This window comes from Eublepharis macularius, chromosome 1 (genome assembly GCF_028583425.1).
Source record: "Eublepharis macularius isolate TG4126 chromosome 1, MPM_Emac_v1.0, whole genome shotgun sequence".
NCBI classification, from domain to species: domain Eukaryota; kingdom Metazoa; phylum Chordata; class Lepidosauria; order Squamata; family Eublepharidae; genus Eublepharis; species Eublepharis macularius.
Genome location: NC_072790.1, coordinates 37,795,278 through 37,806,685, shown reverse-complemented (window position 1 = coordinate 37,806,685; position 11,408 = coordinate 37,795,278). Strand labels below are relative to the sequence as shown.

The 11,408-nt window shown below is 44.3% G+C and overlaps 1 protein-coding gene across 1 annotated transcript in view; it reads left to right on the top strand.

The window, feature by feature from the left end:
- The first annotated feature begins 698 nt into the window (after window positions 1-698).
- FOXO1 (forkhead box O1) overlaps window positions 699-11,408 on the top strand; it is a 45,128-nt gene continuing 34,418 nt past the window's right edge. The window contains exon 1 of the mRNA XM_054996898.1: window positions 699-1,355. Coding sequence (XP_054852873.1) covers window positions 804-1,355 — 552 coding nt within the window. The 5' untranslated portion in view covers window positions 699-803. The remainder of the gene's footprint in view (window positions 1,356-11,408) is intronic.

Genomic DNA, 11,408 nt, shown 5'->3' with positions numbered 1-11,408 from the left:
CTCAAGAATGATCTCTTCAGTGCAGTCCTAAGCAGAGTTACGACCTTCTAAATCCACTGAAGTCAATAGGCTTTTGAAGGGCCTGACTCGTCTTAGGGCTTGCTCTATAAAACTCACATCCACGTTTTCCGCTGCGCCCGCCGCATCCTGCTTAGCGAAGCCACCCAGCCCTAGCCTCGTTTCACCGCGCCTCTTTCACACGTCCCCGCGTCAACACCAACACGCAGCTTCTCCCCTCAGACTGTCAAGCAAAGTGGCAAAGGCTATAACGGCTGAGGGGAGGCCCAGGGGTAGAAGCGCCGCCCGCCCTTTCCGGGGCAGAAATCACCCCGCGCAATCCTATGCGGAGTTACTCCGGTCTAAACCTGTCGACTTCAACGGTTGTAGAGCGGAGTAACTCTGCATAGGATCGCGCTGACAGTCACCGAAGCCAACTCTTTTCTCGGTTTCTTGTTGCTCTCCGATTTCTTCAGACCAGAAAAAGGTCCGACGGCGCTTCTCAGAGGGAAGAAAAGAGGCCGCCCGCCTCGAGTCAAACCCCGCCTGGTCGAGCGCCTCAGGGGGCGTTTCGGGTCGGCCATTGGGCCGCTCGTCCCGGCTCGTCCCTCCGCCCCAGGCGAAGGGGCGGCCCTGGAGGCGGCAGCCCGCGTAGGAGCCCTGTTGTGTCAGCGCCTGCTAGTCAGTCCGTGAGGGAAGAAGGAGGAGCAGGAGGACGAGTGCGGCCGGCTCACCGACTGACTGACTCTGCCGTCGCTTTCAACAGGAGGCCGCTCAACACCTCCCGCTTCTCCCCCGGCCCCACCATGGCCGAGGCGCCGCAGCTTGTGGAGACCGACCCCGACTTCCAGCCGCTGCCCCGGCCCCGCTCCTGCACTTGGCCGCTGCCCCGGCCGGAGCTGGCCCCGTCCAGCCCGGGACAGACGCCGACTCCCACCCCGGCCAGGGCCGCCTCGCCGTCCCGCTGCGGGCCGGTCGCGGCCCTGTGCGCGTCTTCGCCTGGCGGGGACCTCTTGAGTTTGCTGGAGGGCGGAGGCGAGGGCTTCGAGGCGGGCGGCGCCGGGGCCGGAGAACTGGGCGCCGGGGCCGGCTGCCCCTGCGGGGACTTCCCCTGCCTCCAGCACCAGCAGCAGCCGGCGGCAGCGGGGCCGGCCTTGGCCTCGGTGTCGGGGCCCCGCAAGAGCAGCTCGTCTCGCCGCAACGCTTGGGGCAACTTGTCCTACGCGGACCTGATCACCAAGGCCATCGAGAGCGCCCCGGAGAAGCGGCTCACCCTCTCGCAGATCTACGAGTGGATGGTCAAGAACGTGCCCTACTTCAAGGACAAGGGCGACAGCAACAGCTCCGCCGGATGGAAGGTCAGGACGGGGTGGCTTTTGGGGTGGAGGAAAGAAAAAGCTTTTGCATGCCCGACACTTTGTGGAAGTTGATTAAAAGCCTTTTTAGGGGGCCGCCTTTCTCCCAGAAAACGGGGACCTAAGGCGGGTAACAACAAAAAAAGATGCATGGTGGTGGGGGGGAACGACTCATTAAAATAACCCACTGTAACACACTCAAAAGTTTTTAAAAGTCCATATTTATTTAATAAACAAAATATGACACCGAGAGAGGGAGAGGAGCTTTGACTCTCGAAAACTCATACCCTGGGAATCTAGTTGATCTTTAAGATGCTGCTGGATCCGAATCTTGCTTTTCTACTACAGACCAACCAGGCTACTCACTTGCAACTAATTTCAGCATCTTAACTTTGCACACTTAAAAGTTTAAGTAACAAACTTTGCTTTGGACCCAAGGTGGGCAGCAAGGGCTAAACCAATGCATCATTTTTTTTAAAAAAAGAGTTTGTTTAAAATAGCTGATGGTAACAAATTTAAATGAAGTTTAAATAGCAAAGTTTGCTTTGGCATGTAGCAAAAAAAAATGGAATGGTACAAACTCTGTGTTGTGCTGCAATCTGTATGGGTAAAGTAAGGCCATCACAGAGCGGAGGGGGGGAGATGAGGATAGAGGAATAATGGTAGATCTGCACATATAGGGAAAGAAGGTCAGTGGAGTAATTACAATGCGGGCTGACAGAGGCAGCATTAGTTTTCCTCTTGCTTTGCACCACTTGTGTGCTGAGGATGAGGCATGCATGGGGTGGAGGGGTTACGTGAGGCTTGTTCTCTTCTGTTTGCATTTGCAGCCTGTGATATTCAGAACTGAGGTGCAGTGTCACAGGTGAGGGTTAGAAGTTCGAGTGGGGGGAATTAGTCCCCAGAGAGTTTTGGGTGTTTTCCGGTCTTTGTCGAAGTTGCTGAGCCTGGACCTGTAGCTCAGTAGGCAGCTGTCTGCAAGGAGGAGCTGTGTCACTTCCTCTGGCAAGTCTGAGAGGCCCTTCAAAGTACAGGAGAATCTCTCTCAGAGTTCAAGAAGACCTTGCTTTGTGAGGCTGGTGGTGTTGATGATGTTGAATCAAGTCTGCCACAGGTGATCTCTGAAGCTGTTGCGTGGTGTGTTGCTCTCCGGAGATCTAGTTCCAAAACAGATCCCATGTGCTCTTTGCCAGTAAGTCGAGAGGAAAAAACAGTATTTTCCAACAGCGTTCTGTTGTAGGCTGTTGTCACCACACAGACTAATTTAAAGAACAACCTGTTTATTTGTACTGAATTATAAGAACTTAAGTTTCTCCCCCCCCCAAAAAAGTGAGCTTTCTGCTTGCGTAGACATAGCTGTCACACATCTGTTTTCTAGTAATGAAACTACATATGTAATTCCTATCTCGCAGGGTGAGTGTTGTGATGGTAAAATGGAGGAGGGGAGAATGGGATGATTGAATTTCGTTTTTCCTTATGGTGGATGGTGAAATGTAGAAGTGAAGATGGTAATCTGTGTTAGAGCTGCATAGTTTTGGATGGATTGTGAGTTACTTCTAGGCTTCGTAGAAAGTGTGGGATCCGGCATATAATGGATGTTGCATGCAGAGGTGACAGTTCTACAGGAGAAAATCTTTTTGGCTAGAGCACAAGTAATTACCAGCATTCCAGATATTTACCAGAAAACCTATGTTTTTTTAACAATACAATAGAGCTTTGACTGTGAACCTGTATGCTAAGTCCTGATGAAGTCCTGCTCTGTTGGTTGTGTCCTGGGGCCCTCTTATTTTCCCTTCAAATAGGCAAGAGGGGGTGTGTAGGTGTTGCATCCTCAGCAGTGGGATTTAGCAACAGGCCAACTGGGGAGAAGATGGAGGCTTTGGCCCTTCTACCCACCCTCCGCCTTATCAAAGTGATCATCCTGAAAAAACTAGTTGCTGACCAGGGTGCTGTTTATCTGGGTACCACTGACAGAACTTGTTTGAGGGCCAAACAACACATGATGAAGGAGTTCTGTGTCTGGAACTCTGGGTGTGTGTTTTGGCCCTACTGTGTGTCTGATGCAGGGATGATACTGGTTGGCTCCTCTGTGGTTTCTTCATATCTTTTTTCCCTCATACTATGGCAAACTGCAGGGTATTTTCAGTTAAGAAAATGGTATGAGAGAGTAAATCCCTCCCTTCCGCAGTTCGTGGTCTCAGTTTATATCTGAAACTGATTTAGGACCAAATGACATCACGAAAATCCAGCGTCATCTGTGGTTTGGCCTTGATCACGTATTTAGCAATTCGTTAGCTGAGCAAACGAGGAAGGGAAATTTCCAAATTCAGAAATTTTAAATTTGTTTCCATTCTGTATAAAATAAACAGCCCAATTGCAGTTTGTGTAGTTCCTTGAATAGTAGGCTCGCTAGTTAATCTGCAACTCCAGCAATTGAATTTTAAAAAAATTAAAATGAATCATATAAAAGATTTTTCACTTTCATAGAGCTATATCCTACTGTGCCCTTGCTGAATCTGTACAATTGTAATTAGAGTATGTAATGAAAACTGGACTGACAGCATTTCACCTCAATGTTCTGTGTATTGATGGAGTATTAAAATAGGAAGTGCTAACTGGTGCTCATTTGCTTTCCCAAATGGAAAAAACTGGTTTACCTCAGGTGACTTTCTCTCTCAAACGTGAAACATGCCTTAGACAAATCATGGTAGCATACTGACTTAGAAATAAGAACTTATAAATTGTGACTTTCTTCATCAGACATTTTTGCAGCTTTTGAGGGCTTGAAATACTTATTTTAATGAAAAGTGGAAGGCTTAGGAGACTTATAGGGCAAAGCTGCGTAGACACTCTAGACTGCACAAGATCAAACTGAAACTTCTGAGGTGACAAACGAACACTTCAGATATTTCTCATTCCTCTTAATTTGTTCAGTAGCCCACTGCAGGCAAATGCTGGGGGAAGAGTTAGTTTTGCTCAAGTGTACCTGAATTGTTCTTGATACTTGTAACTCAACTGAGTATGGGGGTGCATGTGAGTTCTGCTCTGAGATACACAAACCGCTTCAACAGAGGTTTAATTTAATTTAGTTTAGCATAAATTTTTTTAAAAAATGGATTTCTGTGCAGCCACAATAACCTGACGCCATCACTGAGTTGATTGCATGTGTTAAAATCCTGTAACAGGCGAATTCTGTTTTGGATTTTAACTGGCTGTGTTATGCCTTTCCAATGAAGGACTTTAACGAATGCAGTACAGACTGTTTGCATGGAATTGTTGTAGAAGCTGTTTTAACCACTTCATCTGTAGCTAGTAGGTAGACATACTAAGTTGTTTGCCCGATTCTGCTCAGATTTTTTCTGTAATATTTTCTGATCTAAGGCAAGGGCATTTATAACCATCTTTACAGTGTTTGCCCTACGTCTTCACAATGTGAAATTATTTAAAAAGTGAACATCTTAAGTTTACATTTGCATGAAAATGGGTTATCCAGGATTCCTGGGATTACTTTTTCCTAGCAAGATTTGTGTATATTTTGGTCAACTTTTCAGCCTGCTGTTCAAACAGGAGAGGGAGAAGGGAGCTGGAAGGCATGGCCTGCTTCAGCAGGGCTATTTTTCCCTCCATGGAAAGCAGGAAGGCCCCTGTGTTAACATCTGTATATCGTTGGCTTGTAGTTCTGGTGGCTTACCCTTTAAGCTGGAGAAAAAATAAAACAGTGAGACTAAGCTCTTCTTTCAAAATGGCATGGTGCAGTTCATCATTTCCCCCTACAGCCTTTTAAAGGATTTCCCCCATCTTTCCCAGTCAAACATCACTGTAGTGCCTACCGTGCCACTTGGTAGGGGTGTGCAGGGTGTCACTCAGCATAATCACCACCCTGCCTGCACTTTTGTGCATGCGTAACAGGAAAACCCGAGGTGTGGGCGGGGCATTAGCAGCGAGTGGCCCAGGAATGGGTGGATGTAGACAACAGACACCATTTCTGTGAGGCTTTTTGCTGCTGTGGTGTGTCTCCACACCCCCATCTGGAAGCAGTCGTGTATATATATCCAAGAAATGCCCAATGGAAAACAAACGAATTGGAATTAGACTGTGGCTTAGAGTACAAGTTGCTGGGGAAGAACAGCCCTAAATTCGTTAAGGCCCTGAAATGGAGACATTGTGATGAGCTGGGAGTTTGGTTGAAGAGTTCCTAATCTGTGGGGTCTTCAATTATGCCTCTGCACACAAGGGGAGGAGGGAAGGAGCTGTGGAGCTTGAGGAGCCGAGTCATGTTCACATTGTGAACAAATTGTGGTTTAAATAAAACAGGAGCCTTGTGGAACTTTAAAGACTCAGAAAATTTTATCCCAGCATAAATGTTCGTGGACCAGAGCTCACTTAAGATAATGATGAATGGATAGATCCTCAGTCTGTAGTCATTCTATGCACACGTTTCTTTTCTTTTTTTTTTAAAGCAGTGAGGGTTGTTAGGAAAAAGGATCGAAGGACATAAAGAACATCACGGTTTGTTCATGATGCCTGAACACAACTGATGAGTCTTGTGGCTCCTTAAATGCTAACAGATTTATTGGGAATACATTTTTGTCAGGCAGTGTTCTTTCTGAAGTGTCTCCAGTCCATGAAAACTTGTGCTGTAATAAATGTATTGCTCTTTAAGTTGCTGCAAGTGTCCCTGTCTGCATTCACGTGTTCGACAAGCTCCGGTACAGCTGAGATTTATGCATGGGGCTAAACAAGCCATGGGGCCAAACAAGCTCTGGTGTACTTGGATGCCCACATCCATACCTCCTGGGGAAGCAGAGTTCATCTCGAGCTAAGGATCTTTAATCAAGCTTCATACGAGAAGGCAGGGAGGAGTGAAGTGCAAACTGTAATCATGCACAACCTCGGTTTAATTGCAACATGTTGGGATATCTCAACATAACACCCCCCCCCCCATTTTGTTGCTGCAACAGAGTAACTTTGTTACTCCTCTGGAATTTGTTCTGATAAGAACTGTTCACTTCTACTTGCTCATAAAGTACCTGCATCAATCTTGTAAAATTAAGGGAAATTATCATTGTGTTTGATGTGAACCCAGTGTGTGAAATCTGCACGTCTTTAAATTTCTGTACATTTTTTAAAATCTTGGGTTGACTTACTTAATTTAGTCCTGAAGGCAATCTGACAATCTGACATGCAGAGCATTCGGAAGGGCAGCTTCTCACTTTACTTGGGACATCAGAGTATTTAACTGCTTCTGAGTGTCTCTGAAGGCTGGTGCGAAGGGTCTGTAGATTGTATTTCCTAATTACTTTTGATGCCATGACACTCTTGAGAGAGAAGTAAAAGTGAGTAATCTCTAGAAATCTAGGATTTGGTAGAGATTTTGCAGTTCTGTGTGCACTGGCTTTTTCTGTGCCCCCCCCCCCGACCTTCAGTAGAGAGAAAGATTTTCAAGCTCAGGTGGTCTTTTGTGGAGAAAACGTGATTTTTAGTATTATTATTTTTAGGTTTTTAAATATTGCTCCGCAGACACTTCCTGTGCCAAGATAAGGTAAATAAACTGTCCAATATTACTATTTCCATGTGGCTGGGGAGGAGTAGGGGAGAGGTTGTGTTCATATGGCAGGTTAGGCATACCCCATTGCTATCATCATATTGCAGGCTGGGTGGAACTGGGACTTTGAGAGAGTGATTTATAGCAACCCTGTAATGATCTTCAAATTGTAGCTTGGGGTCGAGCCTTTAAGCACCTTGTGCTACAAGCCCAGATGGGAGTTGAGTTTAATAATGGCTTATAACAACTTTTGTCTAACGATGCCCTTGTTACCTGCTCAGTCTTTATTGGTGAAAGACAGCACAGATGTAGGTGATCTCTGCAGTACCACACACTAGACACATGTCATCTAGATGTAGCTCAAAAGCAGAACCATTACAGAACAGGATATTTCAGGAGAATTCATTTTGCTCTGTAACCATGTGTTTACAGTACAATTTTAAGTGGAGTTACACCCTTCTAAATCTATTGAAGTCAATAGGCTTAGAAAGGGTGTAAGGCTGCTTATTAATCACCTGAAGTGATTTGAGTTCCTGTTGTGGGAGAAAGGCAATGTTAAAATATTCAGATACATCATAATAGGCAGTATAGCAAACAGTACCATACACAGAACAGTTCTCATGTTGCAGCAGCGATAATCTAGTTAAGTTGCCATCTCTGTTACCCTTTTCCCCCTAGTTCAACTTAATGCAGTTGCTTGTGGCTCTTACTCAAATCTAACTGGAAACATATTTTCTAGTCTGTCTCACTAGAAGCCTGGTAGAGGGTGTGAGGCTGGGTACACTCATAGGGTGGGATGTCCATGCTTCGAAGTCTAGCATGAGGATAGTGCTTCAGAGGAAATTCTGGTTTTGTTTCGGGATTTTTGTGCCCCTAAGATCCAGAAGCTCAGTGAACTCAGTCTCTTAATAACATTGGCAGTGAATTACTGAGCTCTGAATAAGCCTCTGTACAGAGGAAATTCTTGGGTGTGGTCTACTGCTTCAAAGCCCACAGATGTGTGGTGTCAGACATACCGAGTCTTCTGCAAGTAAAGTGCTTGATATATTCAGAGCCTCTTATTCATGTTTGCAAGTGAACATGTGGAGTTTTATATCCCTTAAGCAGGTGGAATATCTGAGGCTTTATCCAAAGGATTAGGAAGCATAAGTGATGCTTTAATAGACAGCCAGCTTATTTCTACATTTGCAAAGGCAAAAGCATCAGAAAGTTAGCCTGCAGAGTTTGATTGGGCTGTACCAAAGAGCACAGGATATAGACTAGCTTTTCCTCTTTCGTGATGTTTATTTTTGATTTTGTTCATGTTCTGTTTCTTTCTTTTAATCTAATTGTTTTAATCCTCTTAGATTTCTTTATGACTCTCTTAAGTGATTTTACATTTCTCCTCTCAATATTGTATTTTCTTGTTTTGCATACTATGAAGATTATTTTAAAAACAACGGCATTATGTGGTGTACTGGTTAGAGGGTCAGACTCCTAGGACTGAATCCCCACTCCGCCATGAAACTTGATAAGTGGCCTTGGGCCAGTCACATACTCTCAGTCTAATTTATCTCCCAGGGTTGGGAGGATGAAAATGGAGGAAGGGGCAAAAGATATATGCAGTGCTTTGTTCTTTGGAAGAGGTAGATAAAATGTACTAAATACATATATAGAATAAATAAGCCGTTGCCAAGCAGAAGAGCACTTGCATTTTTTTTTGCTCAGTCCATAGACAGTTTTTTTTTAATACACAGTGCAGTTTTGCAGTGGGAGAGAAAGTCTAATGAGGAGTTGAGATTTTACTCAGGATATTATCGTATCCCTTTCATCTAGAAGTCATGCGTGAGGGTGCTAATTAGGATGTGATTCAGAAACCTGTCTGTGAACAGTTTGAATGGCTGCAGTGCTAATACCTTTTTCATTCCATGTCATAATGGGCAGAATTGAAGTCAGCAACACAGAATAGCCCTGAATAGGGATATTTTAGGCTTGTTTGTTTTGTTTTTGTTTTAATCAGGCATTCTGACAAGGAATACATATCAACTGCCTTCTTAAGTTTATCTCCCAAATTCTTTTCCAAACTGTGGGAGAAATCCTTAATCAAGCCATAGTGCTTTTCTCTTTCCCTTGATGACCCTGAATATTATACCTGCACCTCTGATTATTTGCTGCTACATGCCCCATACTATGGAAATGGGCAGCCTTCAGCAGCTCCTCATTGCCTAATCTGTCTAACAGGGATTGTTGTGGTTGTGTGAGTGAAAATGGGAAATCTTAAGTAGGCCTCCCCTGGTTTCTTGGAGCAAAGTTCGTTCATTGCTTTGTTTAGTACACTTCTATCCTGCTCTTCCTTCACGGAGCTCTGGGTGGCGTGCAACATTCTCTTCCTTCCTCAATTTTGTTCACACAACAGCCCTGTGAGGTAGGTGAGGATGAGAGAGAAAGTGATTGCCCCAATGGGACCCAATATGTTTCATGGCAAAAAGAGAATTTTGAGCCTGGATCTCCCAGGTCCTACTTCAACAGTCGTATACTTTGGTGTATTGGTAAATGCTGGTGTATACCACAGATTCCCTTAATCGAAATTCATATAAATGCAAGCTGAATTTGAGAGTATTCTAACATTTGCGAAAAAAAATGCTGCTAGGTTCCACTAAAATCTATATTTGCTCTTCTATTTAAGGTGCAAAAGTGACACCCCCCCCCGCCATGCATGCCAAAATGCTGATGCTTATTTGATAAATAAAAAATACTGGTTGCTAGAGTGATGGACTGAACAGTCTTCCATACAGTGGTCTAAGCAATTTCAATTAACAGTGTTTTAAGAGGCAAATTTGATTTTGCTCACAGCTGCAAGAGAAAAGCAGCCTACAAAAGATATGAGAATGATTTAACATATATCAGATTTAAAATTTTGCTATGCGGAGAGCTTGAGGTTAGAAACCCATGTGTTTAAAATATGCAGTAAGAAAGTCCCACGGGGTTTGTTTCATGCAACTTTGGGCCTCATCTTTAACAAAGTGACTATCAATTATTATACAATGTCAAGATGTATCTTAGATCATTGAGGTAAAACGAAAATTCCACAAATCAGACGGGACCTCATAAGAACCTTATTAGTAGCTACCAGAACAACAATAGCAGCGAAATGGAAATCACAGAAAAACACCTACATTAAAAAACTGGTATAATAAAGTATGGGAACGTTTCATAACTGAAAAAGTAACAGATGGTCTTACTAAAGCTGAGATCTACCCCAAACTAACTGATTTAACAGAGAAATGGCCCTGTGCCCATCCGTTGTGATCGTATGATTAGGCAGCTCTTCTGTTACTTATTTGTAGAAGTTAACCTTGGTAGGTAACCCCTCCTCAATAAAGTGCTTCAGGAGATACATAATTTTTTTTAAAAAAAATCAGTCTGTGCACCATCCATCTCTGTGTGAACACAGCCATCTATGTGCGGAGGGATAACTATCAAACCCAACTGTGTCCTATCGCAGTTCCTCCCTGTGTACTGTCCCTGCATACTAGAAATGATGACCCCATGTTCAATATCCTGCCTCCCAGTCTTTAAGAAAGTGATGTACTTGGTTCTCCAACGTCTGGCCATCCAGCTCTCCTTCCTGGTGTGAATTATTTGATCTTGGAGCATGGGTGCCAAATATATAGAGCCCCGATTCACTCCTTTATTTCCATGCACTAGTAGATGCACCTGTGACAGCATAGATTTTGATTTTTCTTAGGGTTGGAATTTTACATGCATATCTTCTATTAACCTTTATGCTGATAAAAACCTTGCAAATAATTCTTCAGGGGGTGCTTGCCTGCCCCTGTTCCATTGGTCAGACCCACCCCCATGTTTCTGTAGCGATACTACTTTATGGACCTATTCCAGCTCCCTTTTATGCCTCTCAAGGTAATTTCACAGTGCTGTTTAATTTCACAGTGCTGTTTCTCATGTATGTGGCTGTAACTCTGCACTATATTTTGTGGCTAGGAAGACCTAAGATGGGCACTTGTAAAATTGCTAAGGTATGGGGGAGAGAGGGCGGGCAAATGCAGTTGGGGGACCTTGGCTGTATTCCTAGGACACCTGCTGCGTGCTTCAGGTGACTGTCAACTTGCACAATTGCTAAAATGAGTTTTCTTGTTGAAGAAGGGCAAATTTTCTCACATCAGCTCTCACGAAAACCTGTCAATCAGGGCCAAACTAGATGTTGGAGAGTTGTCGCTATGAGACCAATTTATATTGAGGAAAGGGTTAACCCCCCTCACTCTGCTCCAGTGTCCTGATCTGAATTGGGCACCTGCAGCTATTTAGAGAACTTCAAAGAGATGGGAAATCTGATTCTGGATCTCCACCATCTCATCTAGCTTAGTCTTTGGATATCATGACTGTATCTGCACAGAACCTGCTTTTCTTGCCCTTTTGCTTCCATGACATCACTTCCTGCTTCCAGAGATAGCTGTGTTTTTGTGCAATTGCCACATTGAACCTCAGCAGACTGTGACGATGAGTGACATAAC